General features: G+C 52.3%; 10 protein-coding genes across 10 annotated transcripts; 6 read left to right on the top strand and 4 right to left on the bottom strand.

Annotated features, from left to right (window-relative positions):
• Positions 1–50: 50 nt before the first annotated feature.
• Positions 51–841, top strand: K452DRAFT_257369 (uncharacterized protein). The gene is made up of 2 exons (XM_033538432.1): positions 51–272; positions 323–841. The coding sequence occupies exons 1-2, from the start codon at positions 87–89 to the stop codon at positions 446–448; spliced, it is 312 nt and encodes a 103-aa protein (XP_033393335.1). The 5' UTR covers positions 51–86; the 3' UTR covers positions 449–841.
• A 180-nt stretch (positions 842–1,021) lies between these two features.
• K452DRAFT_312225 (uncharacterized protein) lies at positions 1,022–1,540 on the bottom strand (the record flags this gene model as incomplete). The annotated part of the gene is made up of 1 exon (XM_033543539.1): positions 1,022–1,540. One exon carries the CDS (start codon positions 1,538–1,540, stop codon positions 1,022–1,024), a length of 519 nt encoding a protein of 172 aa, XP_033393334.1.
• Positions 1,541–3,176: 1,636 nt separating this feature from the next.
• K452DRAFT_291436 (uncharacterized protein) lies at positions 3,177–4,261 on the top strand. The gene has a single exon (XM_033541177.1). It carries the CDS (start codon positions 3,209–3,211, stop codon positions 4,136–4,138), a length of 930 nt encoding a protein of 309 aa, XP_033393333.1. The 5' UTR covers positions 3,177–3,208; the 3' UTR covers positions 4,139–4,261.
• A 539-nt stretch (positions 4,262–4,800) lies between these two features.
• K452DRAFT_99817 (uncharacterized protein) lies at positions 4,801–5,818 on the top strand. The gene is made up of 2 exons (XM_033547416.1): positions 4,801–4,842; positions 4,891–5,818. Exon 2 carries the CDS (start codon positions 4,980–4,982, stop codon positions 5,808–5,810), a length of 831 nt encoding a protein of 276 aa, XP_033393332.1. The 5' UTR covers positions 4,801–4,842; positions 4,891–4,979; the 3' UTR covers positions 5,811–5,818.
• A 4,394-nt stretch (positions 5,819–10,212) lies between these two features.
• K452DRAFT_99750 (uncharacterized protein) lies at positions 10,213–11,133 on the top strand. Its single transcript, XM_033547415.1, has one exon. The coding sequence runs from the start codon at positions 10,457–10,459 to the stop codon at positions 11,027–11,029; it is 573 nt and encodes a 190-aa protein (XP_033393331.1). The 5' UTR covers positions 10,213–10,456; the 3' UTR covers positions 11,030–11,133.
• Positions 11,085–12,096, bottom strand: K452DRAFT_235476 (uncharacterized protein; the record flags this gene model as incomplete). The annotated part of the gene is made up of 3 exons (XM_033537439.1): positions 11,085–11,125; positions 11,200–11,910; positions 11,967–12,096. 3 exons carry the CDS (start codon positions 12,094–12,096, stop codon positions 11,085–11,087), a joined length of 882 nt encoding a protein of 293 aa, XP_033393330.1.
• A 601-nt stretch (positions 12,097–12,697) lies between these two features.
• K452DRAFT_361777 (uncharacterized protein) lies at positions 12,698–13,772 on the bottom strand (the record flags this gene model as incomplete). The annotated part of the gene is made up of 3 exons (XM_033546453.1): positions 12,698–13,247; positions 13,392–13,571; positions 13,640–13,772. 3 exons carry the CDS (start codon positions 13,770–13,772, stop codon positions 12,865–12,867), a joined length of 696 nt encoding a protein of 231 aa, XP_033393329.1. The 3' UTR covers positions 12,698–12,864.
• Positions 13,773–14,154: 382 nt separating this feature from the next.
• On the top strand, positions 14,155–15,882 carry K452DRAFT_301798 (uncharacterized protein; the record flags this gene model as incomplete). Its single annotated transcript, XM_033542500.1, has 2 exons — positions 14,155–15,665; positions 15,765–15,882. The coding sequence occupies 2 exons, from the start codon at positions 14,155–14,157 to the stop codon at positions 15,880–15,882; spliced, it is 1,629 nt and encodes a 542-aa protein (XP_033393328.1).
• A 477-nt stretch (positions 15,883–16,359) lies between these two features.
• K452DRAFT_361775 (uncharacterized protein) lies at positions 16,360–18,640 on the bottom strand. Its single transcript, XM_033546452.1, has 3 exons — positions 18,569–18,640; positions 16,702–18,503; positions 16,360–16,638 (listed from the first exon to the last, which is right to left on the bottom strand). Exons 2-3 carry the CDS (start codon positions 18,490–18,492, stop codon positions 16,612–16,614), a joined length of 1,818 nt encoding a protein of 605 aa, XP_033393327.1. The 5' UTR covers positions 18,493–18,503; positions 18,569–18,640; the 3' UTR covers positions 16,360–16,611.
• A 418-nt stretch (positions 18,641–19,058) lies between these two features.
• On the top strand, positions 19,059–19,921 carry K452DRAFT_291428 (uncharacterized protein). Its single transcript, XM_033541176.1, has 2 exons — positions 19,059–19,484; positions 19,546–19,921. Exons 1-2 carry the CDS (start codon positions 19,085–19,087, stop codon positions 19,785–19,787), a joined length of 642 nt encoding a protein of 213 aa, XP_033393326.1. The 5' UTR covers positions 19,059–19,084; the 3' UTR covers positions 19,788–19,921.
• The last annotated feature ends 697 nt before the right edge of the window (positions 19,922–20,618 follow it).

The raw sequence follows: 20,618 nt of genomic DNA, 5'->3' as shown, positions 1-20,618 counted from the left end.
TTTCTGAACCGCAATCGCCGACTCGCCGACCAACTTCAGAGAGACTTCAAGCCGAGCGCATCTTCAAGCATCAATCGCAAGCCGCCATGCAGCCCACCCAGGTGCTCCAGCGCCAACTTAGGCGCCTCGCTTTGACTACCAAGCAGACCAACAAGGGCTTCTACAAGGGTACCGGTACCGGTTCAATGGGAAGGCACACCAAGCGCGGTGGATACATTATCGAGCCTGAGAAAGTCAGGACGTACAAGGTCCCGGACCTTACTGGCTTCGAGGTGGGTTACCCGCGATATTGGAATCGGGATTCATGTCTGACTAGAAACAGCTCACCCCCTTCGTCACCAAGCGCGTCACGCCGCCCAGTGCTGCGGGTCTCTACCCGGATCCTCTGGGCCCGCTTAGCGGAAAGCTGTACCTGGAGAAGTGGAAGGCGGAAAACGGACAGGACTAGATGTTCAAAATGGTGAAGAGGAACATATCGTTTTGCGACAAAGAGTTGTGCTACTGTTCAAGAAGGGTTTATCAATAAATGGGCATTGCGCGGCGTTTGGGAAGCCCAGCACGGAGGGCTAGACTGGTGCAAGATCACGTGGGAAAGAAGCAGCCGTTGTCCCGCATGATTGAGGGAGCAATGGTTTGTACATCCAATCAAGTACGGCAGCGATTAAGTCCTGTCACAGGTCTTGGTTGCAGTCATGACTATACCCTTTTCATTCAGCATGTCGGATTCGGTTGACTAGCAGTGCCGCATAGTTGAACGCGCTACATCGACGAAACACCCTGGTAATAGGTGCACTTTGCAACTTCCAAAAACACAACTGTCAAGAAACAATCAAGACATCGGCTACTATGCACGAAAACAAGCAAGACATAACATGGTTTGCGGTGATGACCGCGTCAAAGTAGGCGCAATCGCCCACATCCAAATGTGTACAGGCCCATCTGGAAGTACATGAAGTAAAACAGACATTAAATTCTTCCATGTAGCTCTGGGGTATCGCTTATTTCCATCAGTCATTATTGCTCACTGACAACATTCAACGTGTCGAGCCTTTTCAGTCCTTCCATTTTCTTTAACCCGTCGTTGTTGTCGACCGGTGCGTAAGACCGATTTGTTGCGCACAGATATGATCGAGTCCTTCAGCATCAGCATGTGGCGATATTGATGCTCGTCGAGGATCCCCATCTTGTACATTTTTTGGTTGACTTGGTTGAGGATCACGGTGATGTTGGCGAGTTCGTCGGAGGTCAGGTCCGGTTTTTTAAGGAACCTTTCCAAAAGGTCCACACAGCTCTGCTTGGGGAATTCCCTCCAGACTCGTTGGCGGACATACTTTGCGCGTTTTGTCCAGGGATGTGGGCCTCTGATTATGAGCTTGGTGGGCCGCTTTGGGGAGGAGACTTGATCGTCATCAGACTGCCCGAGGTTGGTGCTGCGATGCAGACTGGTTGGAGAGGCGAGCGGCCTTGTGGCCACGGAGGTGTTCACGGAGGCGGCAGGGTTGCGTCCGTCATCGCGAAGGATGAGCCTGAGGCGGGTCATCTTCGTTTTTGAGGTATGTGTGCCTTCTGGTTGGAAAGGTAAGGCGAGGTGTGGAGCACGTGGCTTGAAGCGGTGCTGAGGAGAGCTTTGCAAAGCTTTGGGATCAGAGGCTGGTCTGAAAGAGTTAGCTGAGGTGTCTTGAGGACCAGGAGTACTGGAGTGCGTACTTTGAAGCGCTACTGAGCAGAGTTCAGAGAGGTTTGAGATCAGAGGCTGCTCTGAAGAGAGTTGTCTGAAGTGTGTTGGGGTCTAAGAGCACTGGAGCGCGCTGGCCTCTTTTTAATCCACGCCCATCTCTTCTTTGGCTGACCATCCGGGGCATAGCCAGAGCAAAGCCAGAGACAGATATTATGGACGACCCAAACAGAACAAACAGTCTAGCCTACCCCAGCGACATTATCCAGGAGTCGTCAAGTCAACAACCAGACAAAACGTCAATCTGTCTTCTGTCCCCCGCATTTTTCTGTTTTCCGCCATCATACATGGCAGACCCTGGGGGTAGTACCAGCGTTTAAGGGTCCTGGCTGCCGCGCAAATGTGGTAACGGCTTCGGAACCGTGGATCACGACCACCTGGCCTGAACGACACAAAACGGCTCGCGATAAACAGGCCGGTTCCGCTGGTGCTCGGACGATGCTGCCGAGATGACTCGCATGCGGGGAAGCTGCCAGATTTATTTGCTTGGTTGCGAGGATGGATAGACGTCAGTAACAGTGCGATGCACCGCTTGATCGCCCCAGATGACTCGAAACGGTTTGTTTCTTTTTTCCCAGGACACGATATTACTTGAACGGCTTGTCGAGAGACCGAGGACAAATGTTCCGGCTACGTCTGTTTTCTAATTCTACCTCTACTTATGCGAATTTAAGATGTCGCCTGGGTTAACTGTTGTATGTTTTTCCTACTTACCGCTGCATTTTCCTTAGCTACCAACGCCTCGACGGTCTTACAGAGCAAAGTTTGTCGTCCGCTTACTGAATCATTTTGGCTTGAGCTATGTCCAGCAAAATCCAAGGTTGGGAAATGCCCTATTGGCAAAACGACCCATCACGAAATCAAACTCAAAGTCCTGCTGTGGATATCACAGACGAGCACGCCACTTTTGAGACGACCCCGAAGCCGGCCTAGATTCCGATGCTTCTGCCCGTAACTCTATACGCGTAGATTTCCCAATTCAAAAACCGGGCCCAAGTTATCAAGAGAAAATAGGACAGCGTAGCCGCCTGGCTCTGCATGGCAGACTGGCTCTGCGGATTGTGATCGAGAAAAATACAGAAAGAACTCAGTGAAAAGGTTGATTAGATCACATACTGAAATATGTAAATTCGCTTTGAATAAACGACGCAGCTTATAAAAGTAGAGCATTACGCTTCTATATTGCCCGTGAAACTATCTACAACTATCATCTATGTAGCGTTAACCTGCTTGTATATTGTGATTGGGAGTTGATCGAAAGAAGTGGTGATAGTCCGTCCAAATGGGGTTAGAGGCTAGGGCTTATATGATGATCAGTGACAGCATCTCAACCACGAGCTCCATCCACTTTTCCTCAACTCCTACAGCTGTAATTATGCTCTCCTACTGGCCGCCTTATAGACTCATTATGTTCAGGGACTAACCAATCGCATAACTCTAGCTACGAGAACCCTCCCACTGCTGTCGACGGCAATGGCATCGAGAAGAGCTGGTAGCGTCCTTAGGACGCTTGACAGCGCCTCAATAAGCTTCTACAGGCTTCCTCGTCTGCAAAGTCGATACTCAAGAGCTGCGCAAAGCTCAGTAGTCCTCAGGTCTTCATCCGGTCGCTCCCACTTCAGCTCTACCTCGTCCCCAAACCATGGCCACAGCTCCGTCGACCCCACCGAAGTCTCCCACTTCAGCGCGCTCGCATCCAGTTGGTGGGACCCGCAAGGCCCTTCGCGCCTCCTCCACCTCATGAATAACCTCCGACACCCCTTCATCCAGAAATGTCTCGCTTCGCAACCCACGCCGCCGCCCCAGCGCAAACTTAAATACCTAGACGTCGGCTGCGGTGGTGGAATCTTCGCGGAGAGCGCAGCGCGCCAGGAAAACGCCGCAAGCGTGCTCGGCATAGATCCGACGCCGCAAGTGCTGGAGGTTGCAGAGAGCCACAAGAAGACGGACCCGTTTCTGATGCAGGAGGGGCGGTTGACGTACAAGAACATTCCGATTGAAAAGCTGCCGCTGCCCGAGAAGCCCGAGGACGGTTTCGACATCGTTAGCTGCTTTGAGGTCATCGAGCACGTCTCGAACCCGTCGGAGTTCCTGGACACGCTTTTGCCACATGTCAGACCCGGTGGATGGGTCGTCATGTCGACGATTGCGCGGACGTGGACGAGCTGGGCGACGACGATCGTGGCGGCGGAGGATGTTCTTAGGATGGTTCCGAGGGGGACGCATGATTGGAACAAGTACATCAACGAACAAGAGCTGAAAGAGTGGTTTATGGGGAAGCCGGATTGGGAGCTTCCGAGGGTTATGGGCGTTATGTACATCCCTGGATTTGGCTGGAAAGAGGTCAAGGGCAGCGAGCACTGGGGCAACTATTTCTTCGCGGCGAGGAGAAAGGAGTTGTAATGAATCGCCCTATGTAAAAAGAGCCCGACGACTCGAAGCGGATTACTTTGCGAGCTAACCTATGGAGAGGAGCCGGTTTTGGTGAGCTATTGACGATAGTATATTGTAACAAACATATTCACTGATGCTTATACAGTCGTGTTGCAAAAACTTGTAAGGGACTGTTTCCTCGGGCAGCTTTTCTAGGTGTCATGGTTCACTGTTCTTCATGCCCTCAGCACTCCAGAGCACCCGCTTTGTAGCGTCTATCTGTGAAGTATATCTTTCGCCATCGCAGAGGGTCGACTGGACGCCCCGTCGCGTTCAGCATCATTGCTATATCTCAAATTACCCACTACTTTCTATAGCAATGCTGACCGGCTCCGGCATGTTCCCGCTGTCAAAAAGGTTTGTGTTATATGGCTAGATGCTGAGATCTCGGAGGCTCCTTCACCCTTGTTCTACCTTTGAGGTTGCGCGCTCTTTTTGCCTCGTCCTCCGTCTTATCCTCACCTTCCCTATGACTCGACGATCCTTCCGAGAACCTCAGCTTCCGTAATTTTTGTTGCAACTGTTCCAAAGGCTGGAGTTCGTGGCACCGGAATCTTTTGACCAGCCGTTTGCTCAAATTCGCATGGTTTGTTCGCTTGTTGTGAACAATTTTCCTTTCTGTGTTTGTGAACCATGGATTTCAGGGCTCTCCCGTCAAATCCCCAACTTTCAAAGTATATGAAACCCCGCCCATCCCTATGTCTTTTTGACTCTTCATCCAGTGCTCCACTACAAGCTCCAAGCCAATCAAGCTCCAACGGTGCCAACACCCCTACCGGAACACTCCGATCCCACAAAAGCATAACTCACAATGTCCAACCAACAACTCAAACCAGAAACACAGTCAAGCAAGAACACCAGAGAAACTTGCTCCGGCTCTCGAAATCGCGATGAACGCTTCAACACGTTGTATGACCGCAACCTCTCCCTCCTAAATGCCTTGCAAAGAGAAGTCGATGCACAACGGGCCACTGTCCACCGCGCCTTCCACGGAACGCAAGAAGCTAGCGCCGCACTGGGACAGACAACCATACGACCAAGGGCGCCATATTTGCGACCACTCGGGTCTTCCACGGACTTTCAGCTCTCGCGACCCATTTCTCCACTGTGCTTGCATGAAGCGGAGGACACCCCGAAAAGTGTGTCCAGGCCACCATACTTGCGAGCACTTAATTCCGCCACGGAGCTGCAGCGCTTGAGGTCCGCGTCTCCGCTGTACTTGCATCTAGTGGAGGACGTTCCGAAAGTCGTGTTCAGGGCGCCGTATTTGCGTCCTCGCAAGTCTGCTACCGACTTGCAGCACTTGAGACCGGTTTCTCCCTTGTGTTTGTATGAAGTGGAGAATGTCCAGCAAGTTGTGTTCGCTTCTGATGCTGCGGTACGGAGGCTGGCTGCTAGTGATGGCAGGGAGCTTGGCGGTGATTGGACAGACGGCCAAGGTTACCAGAATAAGGTGGATTGCGACGGTGTGAATAAGGATGAGTTGGACGACGATGAGGCGGATGAGAATGAAGTTGGCGAAGACGGTGACGTCGGTGAAGACAATGAAGAACGGGAAGATACCGCAGGTCGAGGGTCATCTTGCACGCGCGCAAGGTGCAAGGTGTCACGCAGCAGATTTACTGCAAAGGGGTACGAGTGACAAGCAGCGATGGGTGTCTTTGTTGTTCTGATTGTTTTTATCAATTTAACCAACGTTAAGTAATACTCCCGCTACAGCAAGTACTGTAAATTGCCACGCGGTTACTGAGAGTATCAGTGGAGCCTACATAAGCCAACATTTGCAACCATCATGATGTTTCCCTTCAGTGTCTCTCAGCTGACTGAGTGTGTTTTAGATTAAAGCTTTCGACACACATGCGGCAAGCATCCTCGGAATTGGCGATCCGCCACTTGTCAGACCCGAAAAGCTCTCGGAAGGTAAGAAGTTTTGCAATCCAGGACGTGCGGGTAACAGTGATCGTTTTTATCACGAAATGATGAGCACCGACAACAAATCGATATACAGCTCATCTCCAATGCTGACACAACCACATACCTAAGCTCTCTCGGTGCGTGACTGCTGTCAGTACTGCTACTGCTAATTGGCGTCAGAGAGCGATGTCCCATCTTCGGGGTTTACATCGCAGTTCCTTGCGCGGCTTTCATCATGTGGGGACCGAGTTCAGGCTTGCCGGTGGCGGATGATTCATTCTATTCCATAGGTATTTTATTGCCCTGGAAAATACCATCAAGACAAGTTACATACGGTCAATAATTGCCATTGACGCTTCTAAAGGTCCATCATGTGACAACAATCATAGACGCCTTTATCCAGCACTGTAGCACGCAATAAACAGGAAAATCTATCCAGATGTTTTAACCATTCACTACGTAGTAGCCCGTACGCAAAGCAGCTGCCAATATTGAAATGACCAGCACCATTTCCAAATTGCACGCTTGAATCCGATGGACCAGAAAAATACCGCTGGTTGTGTGTTGAATCGCTCTGATCAAACAAGACACTTGCCGAGATGTGATTCAGGGGAAGCTGATCCAACCACCGCCAAAATCTATATCCTTCTACAGCAGCATCAACTTCGGCCACTCCTCCCTTTTCATCTCTCTCTCCATGTCCTCCTCCAAGCCCTCCGTCAAAGACAACTTCTCGAGCTTTTGGCTTTCCTCATTGTCCTCCTCATCACTCTCACCGCTCACAGCCAGCGTGGAATAAACCTCCAGATCCTCCCCCATCCCCACATCGCCGATCTCCTTCTCTCTCTTCATCCACAAGCGTTCCAATGCGGCTTCTTTGCGTCTTTGGTATAGGTATATCTCGGACAACGAGCGGCCAATGCGCTCCGTCGTGCTCGGGAACAGCTGCGCCGGTGGGTACAGCGAAACATACGGACGCAAGCCGAGCATGCGCATCGCGATACCGAAGCGTCGGTGGTAGCAGGGTGAGAGTGTCAGTGAGCTAGCATCGACATAGGTGCCGATGACACAACCGGTGGTGTGGGAGCGCACGACAGGCAGGTCGAGCTGTGGCAGGCACAGGAACACAATTGTGTCGGAAATTTCCAAGCTCCTCGCGTCGGCGCGCCAGTTGAAGCTAGTGATGTCTACGGCAAGCCCTTGTGAGAGGTGGAGCTTATATGAGTCGTGCAAGCCCCAGACGTGTTCTTTTATGACGATCTCGAGCCCGAAGTCGATAGCTAGAACCTGATTGGGGATAATGTTAGCTGGTTATCCTTTTTCTGTGTGTGATGTTGTGGTAGTGCTTTGGGGAGGGAAGCTTGAATGGTGATAATGGGTAGATTAGGTACCTCGTCGTAATCATGGAGCCCGCCGCCATAATCATGCCTGCCGCCTTCCTTGAGGTAGCGCTTACGCCCCTCCATGCTCATTTGACTGTGAACTGAGTCGACAGGCCTTTCATTAGGTACTCTTCCTCTTCTATCCGACTTGTTCATGCTCAGTGCCTTGTCCTGCACCCAGAGTTAGTCTAACCAGGCACCACTACACCATGTAACATGAAGAGAGCACATCGAGACACTTACGGCAGCGACTCTGGTCCTAGCCGGCGCGTTCCTCACCTCTGGAGCCTTTTGTCTGACATAACTCAGAAAATCCCGCCAAATCTTTCCAGTGTCTTGCTCGGTGATGTTCACATGGTCTGCCGTGCGGCACGTATTCTGCATGCAGTCGAGACAGCGCGTCCATTCCTTGAAGCGAGCTTCGTGTCCGTCCAGCATGACCTGCGCAGCAATCAAGTCGACGATTTCGGTCGGCAGTCGCGTGACGGGTTGCGGCCCAATGGTTTGCGCACACTCCCGAAGCGTGTTGATTGCCGCGCGGTGGAAGGTGTAGGACTCCAGCGCCGCGCCGAGCACGTTTGGCTCGACGGGTATAGCCCACATCAGGCCGTCGCCGAGGATCATGATGTGTGAGGTTGCTGTTGTCTTGCAACGCTCGAGACGGGGTACTTGTATGACGAATCTGGAGGAAGGTTATGTGGATCAAAGCATAAGAGGTTGAAAGGAGTTGAAGCGAAAGGCGTGGATTTCGTTTGTCGCCTTGAACGGCTTGTCCAGATTAGGCATAAGCCTGCGCGAGTTAACATTTTCTTAACAAGCTTTCACAGTCACTTTTTCAAGTTTTTTTGGCCAACCCGCGCGTGATAAACAAACCAACCCTTCACAGAAGTTTCACAAACGAAGCCATACCTACCCCAGCGCCATCGGTATGAAAGAGGAAATGAAGCGGTGAGAAAGACATCACCAGTCCAACCCAGTAAGAAGAGAAAGAGTCATAACGAACACAGCACCAGGGGAGACGGCGAGTACGCAAGGCAGCACGCAAGTCCAAGTCGCAAACACCAAGTTTTTGATAACTAGCTTCCAGTAACGGCGAGTGAAGCGGCAACAGCTCAAGTCAAAACACCAGAAACCCAAATAGTTAATAGGAGTGTCTCACCCGGTTCTAGCATGGAAAATCACAAAAAATCAAAAAATCAAAAACCCCAGAAACAAAACTCCAGAACACCAAAACACCGAAACTCCGAGAAACTCCGAAACAAAATAAATGGCAAAATAAATGGCAAAATAAATGGCAAAATAGATGGCAGAATAAATGGCAGAGTAAATGGCAAAGTAAATATCAAACGGAGAAGGACAGTCGAAAATAGCAAAGCAAATAGCAAGCAAATTCAAACGCAAAAATAATCAAACGGAGAAGGCGAAACAAGATTACAGAGATGGGAGTAAATAGCAAAACAAATAACAAACAAATAACAACGATAATGTCCAGGTAGTTTGCAAAAAATACAAAACAAATAGCAACGATAATGTCCAGGTAGTTTGCAAAAAAATAGCAAAATAAATGGCAAAAAGAAATGACAAAGTAGATTTAGTGAAGAAGAAAGCTCCTCGAGGGGAGGGCAGCTCTATATACCCCTCTCCAGAAGCACAGGCCCTCTCTCTTCGCGGTACCGACACCAGGATCCCGCGCGGTCATGATGCAGTTTCTCGTGAAGACTTCTCGTTTTGTGAAAGACTTCTCGGGCTCGGTGGCTTCCGGTGCGGTCCGCCGTGTTGCGTGCTCGAAGTCGTGATAGCCGCTCCGTGGTTGTGGTGTAGATTTCTATATGGAAGGCTTCTCGGCCTCCGGAGGCTGTAGTTGTGATGTAACATCCCACGGATTAGAAGACCTCTCGGTCTCCGACGCAAAGACTGCGCGATCTGCCGTGTTGCGTGCTCAAAGACGTGATATTCCATTCCCGGTGGTACGGACTCCAGAACCACCATGTCTAGGAGCAGTGGTTACTGGTGTATCGGTGGCTTCCCATGTGGAAGACCTCTCTGCCTCCGAAGGCCGTGATCGTGATGTATCTTCCCATGGAAGACATCTCGTTTCATGAATGGCGGCAGCCTCCTCCATAACGCAGCGCGGTCCAATGCTCATGATGTAGCTTCAAGCGCAAGCAAAACGCTTCTTGCAATCTCTAAGACGTAACACCCCCTCTTTCCACAGCACCAACATCAAACCACAACCACAACTAGCAGCAGTGATCATAGTCGTAATATAGAAAGACTTCTCAGATCCCAGCGACTGCGGCCGCGGTCTTGACATAACCCCAGTCCTCTCTCCATGGAACACCTCTCAAGCTCGGCGGCCTCTCAAGTTCGGCATCACCCGCCGCAAAGAATGCGCGCGCGGTCCGCCGTCTTGCGTACTCAAGTCGTGATGTGATATCCTCTGTCCGCGCGGGGTCCGTGTACAGACCCTGAACCACGACCAGCAACAGTGGAAAAGCAGTCATGAAGTAGGACGGCGTCGCAGGTCCGATGTAGGTAGGTAGATAAAGCGCGATCTGGCATCTTGTGTAGCTTGCGTGCTCAAGGCGTGATACCTTCTCTTTCCGTGGTACCGACACCAAAACCTCGCCTGGCAGCCGTGGTCGTGATGTATGGAACGGCGTCTCGTCGTACGGAACCTAGGTAGGCATCTCGGGTTCGGCGGCCTCTGCCGTAACGCAATGCGCGGTCCGCCGTGTTATGTAGTTTGCGTGCTCAAGACGTGATGTTCCCTAACTCGCGGTACGGATACCAGAGCAGAACCTAGGTCGTCCGGCGGCCGTGGTCATGACGTACCTTCCATCCCATCGAAGCCCTCCCGGCCCCGGCGGCCTCCGGCGCAACGCAAAGCGCAGTCCGCCATATTGCGTGCTCTCGACGCGATATCTCCTGCGTATTTATACCGCGGTGCAGTGCTAGGTAGGCAGCAGGGTTTTCGCTGCCGTAGGTAAGTATGGAATTACCTCAGCGCAGCAGCGCGAGCTTCATGCATACGTCACTAGACGCATCGAGGCTTTACACCTGGTCGTCGGAAAGGACAGGTAGCTCGCATTCAAAGGCCCTTCGCAGTCTGTCTGTATTTCCAAGCGCCTCCCGGCGAGGAATAAGCGTCTTACCCAAGAAGCCTTGCCCGAGTGTTGCAGCCCTGACTTTTTCCCTTTCGTTTTCCTTTCCTGACCTTGTTGGCCCAACCGCAAGACAGCTGCTGATTCCAAACGACCGCTCCTTTTCACACACATGTCGGTCATACACTCGGGGCCAATACTCCCCGCCCGTCCGTCCGTCCGTTTGTCCGTCTGTTCGAAGTAATCCTCCCAGTTGCCCAGACCTGAATTCTTTTGCGCCGAGTACGCCGTCCGTGTCTGGCCCGCGCGGTGCAGACCATCCACCTAATCCCATGGTGATGACGCCAGTGCAAGATACTCACGCCGCGCACGCCGCAGTCCCGCAAGTTTCCACGCCAGGAATTCGCAGCATCGTCGGCGGTGGTGTCCAGCATCGCGTCGGCCTTCGCATGGTTCTATAACGAAATTGCAGCCGTAGAGACCCGCTCTCATAAAACAACACAGTAAGCTTCCGATTCACCGCCGCTCTGGCATTTGATGCTGGCGGCGTAAGTATTCTTTCTATGACGAGCTGGTGTGTTAGTATTTTTTTGGGGTTCTGAATTCGGTAACTGGTATTAAAATGCGACACTAACCTCATTCAATGCCATGGCTAGGCGACCGTTCTCCTCTACAACTTTCCGTATCTCTTCCTGGACGTTGCCTTCCAGGCGCACAACCGTGGCTTTGGGTAACCAACGCAGGATGTGGAATGCGTTCGCGTACACGTTGGTCGTACTACTAGGCACACTGCGCTCCTCGGGAAACATATCCGGCAAAGTGATGGTAAAAGTCTTGAGGCCCCAGCAGTAGCGCAATCCAAGGCGCACCAGATCGGCAAACCCCTCAAGGATGTCGTGATGCGTAGGAATGGTAAGATGGACGTGCTTGATCAAGCTACGACTACGTTGATGGAGACCATTAAGCGTGCAAAGCGCGCTGGGCAAATGCAAAACGAGTTCGTTGTCCGAGTATAGGACCGGACGGGCCTCGCGGTAAATCTGCTGCGAGACGCGGAGCAGCGCGGGGACCAGTGGCTCCGTGTTGACATTGTGCGGCAGCTGCTGCTTGACTTCGAAGCGGCGGGCGAAGGTCCTGCCGCCGGGGCGCGGTGCGCGGGGCGATGATGGCCGCCGCCCCGGCCGCGGAGGAAGCCCCAGCGTTACCGGGTTGTCTCCATCCCAGAGCTCCGATACTTCGTATTCGTCGCGTTCATCGGACTCTTTTGCGGCTGGCTTCGGCATGTGGAGGAGAATGGGTTTGGGGCGACAGAGCGCCATGCGATAAATATTCAGACGGAGTTCTGGCCTCTAGTCAGCTGGAGGCATTCCCAATCAAGACATCTGTAGGCCACGGAACCTGAGGGCAATTCCATAAAGGGGAAATGCTTCTTCTTTAGCAACAGCTCCTCCCTCGTGGGCTGAGCATCTTCGGCGTCGGCGCTCGGATCGGCGACGGGAATAGCACCGGTTTCGAGACCATTTTCCATGGCCTTGGGCAGTTTGAGGACGACGTATCCAGGCCTTTGTGTCGGCGCCGGGGTGTCGCGGACGGCTTCGGCGGGCATTACGGCCAAGACGGGAGGCGGGAAGGATACAATGCGGAAGAACTAAATACCTAGCAAAACTTGGAAAGGAGCTGCCGAGAAGTTATGCGCAGTATATACGGAATAAGACGGGTGGATAGTGGAGAGGCGGCAGAGGGGTGCAGGGCTAAGACGGCTGACGGGTTGTTGCGGGGAAGACGAGGCGTGATGTCAAGGAAGCCAAGCCGGGGGGCTTGTGCTGGTCCTCTAAGCCGCCAAGCCTTCCCGTGGAGTGATTCAGCCAAAACGCCTTCCCGCTTCTCTCCAGATCATACCACTCGGCGACCTCCGCGGGGGATGCGTGAAAATCTGGGGTAGCCGGGCTGACACACCTGGTCGCCGGCCTGGACCTCAACCCTTCTCTCCTGCACTCATGCAGCCAGCCCTTCAGCCCGCGGCTGCACAACGCGGCAAATATCTTCACTGCACCCCCACACTGCAGCTCCAGTGACACAAACTACGACAGGCATTCTGCTTTGCCCACTTACAAATCACTTCGCTTCATCGAAAACAAAACCTCATGAGACTCTGAAACACTCTTCATTATGCTATCTCGGCCCCATGGAGCGCGCTCCGCAGTCAATTATGGACAACGCATCCGCATGGAACCATCGCCAAACCGTTCCACCAATCATACAGCTAACTTGGCACTTTAATTACTACTAAACCCATTTACTGGAGACGCTTCTCAGCCGCCTTCCAGTTGACAACTTCCCAGATCGCCTTGAAGTACTCGGCCTTCCTGTTCTGGTACTGGAGGTAGTAGGCGTGCTCCCAAGCGTCGATACCAAGGATGGGACGGAACTGGCCAACAACGGGGTCCTGGTTCTGGTAGGTCTTGATGCCAATGTTGCCGGTCTGGACGTCCTGGACCAGCCAGGCCCAACCGGAACCCTGGATGCCGGCCAGAGCCGTGTTGAACTTTTCCTTGAAGGCGTCAAGGCTGCCGTAGCCCTCGTTGATGGCCTTGGACAGGGCACCCGAGGGAGGCTCACCACCCCCCTGGGACTTGGGAGCCAAGTTCTCCCAGAAGAGGGTGTGGTTGATGTGACCACCTGTCGAGCGAGTGTCAGTAAAGATGAAACCAATTGGAAAGAGACGGAAAAGGGCCGGAAACAGCTGAACCAGGAGTTCCGGGAGCTTGCTCTAGCTTTGGTTCTTCATCTCAGTTGCACTTTTTTTTTTTTTTTTTCACTCACCTCCGTGGAAGTTGATCAGGGGCTGCAGGTTGATCTGCTGCTTGATGTCGTCCTTGGCCTTGGCCTCGGCCATCTGCTCGGAGAAGTTGTTGAAGGAAGTCACATAGGTGTTGTGGTGGTTCTTGTGGTGGAGCTCCATGATCTTGCCGGAGACGGCGGGCTCGAGCGCACCATAGTCGTCTGAAAGGGGCAGCAGCAGTCAGCACGGCTGTACTGGTGCCAATTGAGATTGGGGGGGAGCTTCTTACAGGCCAGGTCAGGGAGGGTAGCCTTGCCGCGGACGAAGCTGGCGCCGGCGAGACCAGCGCGCTTGGGGGCGGCAGAGGAGGCAGCGCGCAGGGCGGAGCGGGAGAGGTTGTTGCGGAAAAGAGTAGCAGACATTGTGGTGGATGGGGTATCTTAGAACGTGAGGCGTGAAGGGTGAAGGGGAAGAACAGCGAGGTTTTTGAGTTGTTTCTGAGCGTCGGAGCAGCGGGAAGTGGAAGCTTGAGCTATGACGTTCGGCAGAAGTGCGGGCGCGAACGTCATTCTGAGAGGCCTCAACTGGAGCCCCCACCCTGCAAGCGTGTCATGTGTTGCCTCCACCAACCAGTGCGCCGCAAAATGCCCTTTCGTTTGTTTACCGTTGCGTGTCTCACCACCAGAATGGTCGCCTGTGCGCGCCCGCTGGAAAAATTTCGAAATATATAGCATGCCTGGAGCCCCGAGCCATCTCCTATCACCTTTGATACCTCCCCCGTCTCCCCCTCCCCACATTTCCCTAATGGCGCCTGCCACCGTCCATTTGCCCAACGGTCAGAACCTGACCGTGACCCCCGTCTTTGGTGGCCTGCAGTTCAAGGTCAACGACCTGACCAGCCACTCGCACTCGCCTTTGCCCCCAGGATGGGCTGTCGTGCTCAACTCCGAGGATGACGAGCAGCTAGTCCCCCAGAACAACGGCCCCAATGGCGACGACGACGACGACGACGACGACGACGAAGACGAAGGCTCCAAGAGGCATTCCATCCATCGCTACACCCGTCCTACCCTGCAACGCGACCATCTGTACATCTCCTCCATCTACCAGCCCAGCAGCAATGAGCTCAATCCCACCTCGTCGCCCACGCGCCAGATCGCCATGATGCTGTGGGCCACCCTGTGGTGGTACTTCCACCAGCAGGAGCCCGACCCGCGCATGACCAACGACAAGTCCAAGAACACGGCCCAGCTGGGCAAGCCCAAGGGCGAATGGCGGATCAAAATAAATCGCGAGGGCATCTTCAAGGGACGGACGGTGCTGCCAAAGCTGGAGCGCATGGGCTTGATCGCGAGCGAGGACACCAGCGTCGGCGTCGACCAGGATGAGCGCTCCGGCGAGGGCTGGCAAAACATGTTCGTCAGCCGGCGCGCATTCTGGCAGCTAGACCCACGGCTGTACCTCTTCACGCTGTCGCCGCTGTCCAGCTCGCCGCTTACGTCCGGATCCCCTCTCAATTCGAGATCCAGCTCCCCCACGGGCGAGGAAGAGACGAAGCGCCACTCGCGCCCCATGTCTGACAGCTTCCCCGCCGGCCTCTGGTCCCCTGCTGCGCCTGGCCCGTTCCATTCCAGCAGCCATCTCCCGACCTATTATCCGCCGCACCCGCCGCAGTACATCTACACGAACGACATACGGCACCCGCTGCGCCCCAAGCCGCCGCGGCAGGGCGAGACCTTCTACACGCGCTACGTGCCCTCCGTGGGGCAGTACCTGTCGTTCCGGGTCGCGTCCGCGTCGGCGCAGCCACACCGGCACCACGGCCCCGTGTCGTCCATCTCGTCAATGTCCGACCTGCGCAGCCCAACGCGGCCCGGCGGCCGACGTGCCAGCGTCTCAGACTCCGCGCTCCCGATCTTCAGCCACGTCGGCGAATCCGACACGGACCTGCTGCACCGGTGGATGAACGACCCGCGGGTGGCGCATTTCTGGGGCGAGCAAGGCCCGCGCGACCACCAAGAACAATTCCTGAAGTCGGGCCTGCGCAACAAGCACTCGTTCCCCGTCATTGGCTGCTGGGACGGCAAGCCGTTCGGCTACTTTGAGATTTACTGGGTCAAGGAGGACGGGCTGGGCAAGCACCTTGGCGGCGCGTGTGGCGACTACGACAGGGGTATCCACCTGCTCATTGGCGAGCAGGAGTTCCGTGGCGCGCACAGGGTCCGCATTTGGCTGACGGCGCTGCTGCACTATTGCTTTTTGGCTGACATGCGCACCGAGGCCGTCATGCTGGAGCCGCGCATCGACAACGAGAAGTGAGTTTTCCCCTCTTCCCCGCGTTCTTTTTCCTTTCGTCCCCGCAGCTCCGTGCCCGGTCGGCCGGCAAATGCACACTCGGCTGACAAATGCGACAGATTGCGCAAGTACCTCGAGGACGCGGGCTTCTTCAAGGAGCGCGAGGTCACGTTCCCTCACAAGCAGTCTAACCTCATGAAGTTCAAGCGTGAGAACTTTGATGGCCCCGCGCTGTAGGTGGAGGTGTGGTGTGGTGAGCTGTTATGCGGCTTGTGTGCGCGCTTGGGTCTCTCCGATGCGGTTTTCGCGCCTATCTTTTCTATACCCCCTCCTGTACTGTATACATTGAACGAGCAGCGGAATGGGTCTTTTTTGTTATTTTGTTCTTTGAAGGGGTGGCTTCGTGAGTGTGCCCTTGTAAGATGGGTTTCGTGGTGGTGTTGTGCGCTGTGTGGGCTGTGTGCTTATGGGCGGGGTTTGTTGGATGGATTGAGTGACATCAGGCATGTATGTTGATATTGAGATTTATTGTGCGGTGTGGGCTTGGGGTGAACTAGTGCTATGATGTGATTGTGCTTGAGCTGCTGAGTAGTTGTTCGGTGAATTCGTGTGCAGTGAGACTTTAGGTTTCTGTGGAAATGGCAGTGGCATCTCTTTTCCCGTAAGGGCTTTGTTCTGTCCTGATATGCTTACTCCCTGTACTTTGAGTGATTTGGCGATGTTTACATCTGGTTTCTGTTTTGATAACTATATAGTGGTTGTTGAATTGAAAGCCCAGTACAGTGAATTGAATAGCTACTTTTGTAGACGTCTCGGCGTTCCGACTGCGATTTTCAGCCTACCATATAACCATGAAATAATTATTTAGCTAGTAGGGATATTTTCCTGGCTGTAAGTGAGGACAACTCTTACTCCGGCACAATCTTTGCTCTTCAGTTTGAACTCACTAGCCTCTGCTCAACTAGGCTAGTGATGAGAAAACAGACGTGCCAGCTATACCAAACTTCTTAGTTATCATGGTAATCTAATATAGCATACGAGTAGCTGGTCACTTACCGATAGCGAAGCTCCGTTGGGTGCCGACGGAATCTGACTACCTCCACCACCGCCGTTGACCGCTGACGGAAGTAGGTCAGCTTTAATGTATCGCATAGATGTTTCCCGAACGCTGCCAGGGAGCAATCGTTGATTTGACGAAGCCCCAGGAGCCGTCTTGAAAACCACAAGTGTATGTCTCTGCGGAAATAGGCCATGTATCTGCAAAAATGGGATCTGCATCAGTGTCGAATGGGAAGTTGAAACGTATGTCCTTGAATGGCCGTATTTACGGCATGATTCGCAGGTAGCCGTATCCATACATTCAAGTGCCTGGAGTACGTCCCGTATCTTTGGTCGACACTCTGCATCTTTTTGAATCATTTTGGCGTATGTTTGGATCCATAATACCGTTTTCTGGACCACTACAACCTGCAGTGGTGCCTGAAGTTGTGAATCATATCCGTCCGGAATAAGGTATGAGTTTGGCTCAGCCTTTATCGCTGCATCTTTTTTGGCATCATCGAAGCGCTCCTTAAGCCAACTCTGTATATCCTGAATACATTCATGGAAAGGTGACAAAGCTGAAACGCTGTCCTGACTGCCCGGGGGACATCCAATCAGTGTACTGTAAATTTCTGCTAAGACACAACCTAGGGAAAAGACGTCTGAAGCGCGTCCGCTCTTGCCGCGGTTTTGAAGCTCTGGTGCCATGTACTTGGGTGTGCCTCGCTGAGTGCCGTCCGTTTGCGAAGACGTCAATGCAGAGATGTCCCGAGAGATACCAAAGTCGGTGTATAGGAGACGTCCATCACGGATAAGTATATTCTGAGGTTTAAGGTCCTTGTGGCGGATGCCGCAATCGTGGATGTGAGCAAGACCAGTGCTCAGGCATCCGATAGCCTCCCAAAGCGTGGCATCTGATATTATCTTCCTTCTGTCAGACAAAGAAAGCGTCAATGCTTGCCATAAGTCACATTCGGCCAATTGCAACAGAAGACCCATCTGGTTTCCTCGGGTGTAGCTCCCTAAGAGCTCGAGTATATGGTATCTTGTGTCCAACCTTTTCATCATTTCCACCTCTTTCATCAGGCGGCCACGGACAGATTTAGCAGCGCTGAACCAACGTTTTTCTGCGTATTTTCTTTTGGAAGCAAGATGTTCAACCTCATTCACTGACATCTCCCATTCGCGACTTAATGAGCGAATGTACCGAAATGGGAGTGGTTCGAGTCTTTGGAAGTCAATGTGCTCCCCTTTCGGCCATTCCCTTGCCACGACGCGATACTGTTCGGTGGCAAACAGTTTCGAAAGCCTCTCTCCCTCTGGATGAGATTTGAATAGGTCCGTGAGTTTATCCAGGGAGAACGGAAGGGAGCTGTCCATTAAACCTGCTTTGAGAAAGTTGTCCAGAAGTTCCCTCTGCTGGATAAGCTCCAGCACGAGGCAGATTTTCCCCCTATGTTGCACCCCGTTGAATGTATCTGCCACTGATGATGGCACCGCTCCAGCTTCGATGTAGTGGGTTTGAAACTCTCGGAAGATAGCTTCGGTAACGTGTATTTCCTCATCAGTGACCATATGTCCATCACCCAGATCTCTAGGGGGTCGGGATGATGGACGCAGGTGCTCCAGACTTGGTAAGATATCCCAAGGTAGATCGGAGACATTCAAAGGTTGGTCGCGGCAAGCTTCCCAGTCGATTGTATCGAAATAGGTTTTCATGCGAGAAACAACATCCAATCTTGGTGTCCTTGGGACTGTGATATTTTGGGGTGGCGATGTGTCGCTTACGAAGGACATGGTAGGCATTCAAGGACAATCTGTGTCTCGGCCTGTGAGCTGTGTGCGCAAAGACTGCGGCTGGACAGGGGGATTACAAACTTACCTCGCAGATCAACGGGCGATAGCTGCGCAGTTATCCGTACAGTGATGCAAATATTTGGCTAGGAGGTGAGAGTTATATGGGATGGGCAACGAGACTGACAGTCTGCCACGTAAAGTTGCATCAGCTGACAAGCCATGCAGGTTGCCAAATTTGGTATATCATAATAACCATAGTCACACAATTTCTCCTACAGAATATAACCAATGAACAATACTTTTTGATTAAATAATAAAATAACCTTAAACTAGTAATGGAGCAAGGGGTCAACGACTGGTATATGTCACTTACCTAATTAGGAATAAGTCTCTTTTGATATCCTGACACACTGTGTCAGCTTTCATTGTAGGCTTATCACCAGTGTCGTATCGGTGGCGCCATACACAGCCGGCAAAATAGCCGCCTTAAGGCAAAACTCCGCGCCGCGTATCTGATCCGGTAGGCAGCAGCTTTAAAGCTCACCTACATAAGAAAACCCGAAAAAGCGAGTTTTCAAACCCACCACAACTAACCACCAAGATGTCTTTCGAGCTCCAAACAATTTCCCCCGCCGACTATGAAGAAATGATCGCCTGTGGGCGATCTGCCTTCATGAACGACGCATTGCGCCTCGTGCTCTGGCCACCTCACCTAGCGGATCCAGAAAATCCGAACGCAGAGCAAGAATGGAGGCTCGATAGATTAAGACGGGTCGTCGAAAAAGGAGCCGTGTACCGGAAAATTGTTGACAAAGAGAACGGAAACCGCATCGCTGGCTTCGCCGGCTGGGCGCCACCTCATGAGACCGAAGAGGAAAAGGACATTTATTCAAAAATGCCGCTCCCGAAAAGCTTGAACAAGGAGGCGCTTGATGTGGTAACCAAGTATATGCACGATGCAAAGGAAAAATTTATGGGCAAGGGCAACAACAATTTCTGGTGTAGGTTTTGTCTTTGAGCTTTGCTGCTTCTAGAGCGCGTTTTATGCTCACTGAAACTTAGACCTTTTCTCTATTTGTGTCTCGCCGGACTATCAGCGGAAGGGCATCGGTGCCATACTGATGCAGTGGGGAATGGATCAAGCGGACAAGGATGGTCTCCCAATCTATCTTGAATCTACGCCAGCGGGCTACTCTTTGTATAAGAAGATGGGGCTCGAGACTATTGGGGAAATCAAGGTTCCAGAGTTTGAGGGCCTCAATTACCCTGTTATGATTAGACATCCGAAGCAGAACGGTGCTTGATAGCTAACAGAGAGTTCACTGTGGGAATCGTTTGGTTAGTGAGCAGCGTTGGGGTCATATTTATCCATCAATATAACGCTTTTTTCTCTTGGGAGAAGCATTCAAAAGCTTTATACAATGTAAAACTTATCGGGTTGCTTTTGAAAAGTCGAGAAACGTTTCACTGACTGCAGTGATACAAAGGGCCTGAATACAATCTAGCCGAAAAACTATATAGCTATGGGCTTGTGGACGTGTTGCGTTCTTAAAAGCTTCTGTTTAAATAGTAAGACACACTTTTAGATGGTATACGGGACAACGCCTTTTCAAGTAGATGCTAATATCGATATTGTGATACCAGGCAGGCAAACAATCATACTAAAAGCCAGAAGTAGCCACTAAGAAGCAAATACCGATTAATTACAATCAATAACACCTTCCACCACTACTTATCATACTTATCCGTCAGCGCTATTTAACTATAGCAATGAACGTGTAAAATCCGGAATGTTGATCATGGTTACCTTCTTTTCCTACGGCGAGTTTGGCCTTGGGGAATGCAATCGGAGTCAGAACTCTAGTCAACTACCATGGCTGGCGGATCTCACCCATCTCAGTCCGGTCCCCAGAAGTGCAAGGCGAGCTGTCCTTCTCCTTTCCCGACTTTGGATTCCGCTTCGCCATAGCCCTTGGCCTAAATTTCATTCAAGCTCAGAGCTTTAAAGCGTATGCTAATTTGCCGATTAATCGAAGGGCGTACGCGCTGGCTTCAGGACAGGTAAACGAGCAGGATATATAGACTTGTGTTCCAAGAGTTCTTGGTTTAAGGATCCATAACGATGGAGGGTAATC

The sequence above is a fragment of the Aplosporella prunicola genome (genome assembly GCF_010093885.1).
Source record: "Aplosporella prunicola CBS 121167 unplaced genomic scaffold K452scaffold_28, whole genome shotgun sequence".
Taxonomy (NCBI): Eukaryota; Fungi; Ascomycota; class Dothideomycetes; order Botryosphaeriales; family Aplosporellaceae; genus Aplosporella; species Aplosporella prunicola.
This window is presented reverse-complemented; position numbering and strand designations above follow the sequence as displayed.

Bases quoted from the DNA above. Each gene is read 5' to 3' on its own strand.
- K452DRAFT_99750 (XM_033547415.1), top strand. From the start codon at position 10,457: ATGGAATTACCTCAGCGCAGCAGCGCGAGCTTCATGCATACGTCACTA.
- K452DRAFT_291436 (XM_033541177.1), top strand. From the start codon at position 3,209: ATGGCATCGAGAAGAGCTGGTAGCGTCCTTAGGACGCTTGACAGCGCC.
- K452DRAFT_99817 (XM_033547416.1), top strand. From the start codon at position 4,980: ATGTCCAACCAACAACTCAAACCAGAAACACAGTCAAGCAAGAACACC.
- K452DRAFT_257369 (XM_033538432.1), top strand. From the start codon at position 87: ATGCAGCCCACCCAGGTGCTCCAGCGCCAACTTAGGCGCCTCGCTTTG. The intron at 273-322 runs GTGGGTTACCCG...GACTAGAAACAG, and splicing joins CGGACCTTACTGGCTTCGAG to CTCACCCCCTTCGTCACCAA.
- K452DRAFT_291428 (XM_033541176.1), top strand. From the start codon at position 19,085: ATGTCTTTCGAGCTCCAAACAATTTCCCCCGCCGACTATGAAGAAATG. The intron at 19,485-19,545 runs GTAGGTTTTGTC...ACTGAAACTTAG, and splicing joins GGGCAACAACAATTTCTGGT to ACCTTTTCTCTATTTGTGTC.
- K452DRAFT_361775 (XM_033546452.1), bottom strand. From the start codon at position 18,492: ATGCCTACCATGTCCTTCGTAAGCGACACATCGCCACCCCAAAATATC. The intron at 16,639-16,701 runs GTAAGTGACCAG...AGTTTGGTATAG, and splicing joins CCAACGGAGCTTCGCTATCG to CTGGCACGTCTGTTTTCTCA.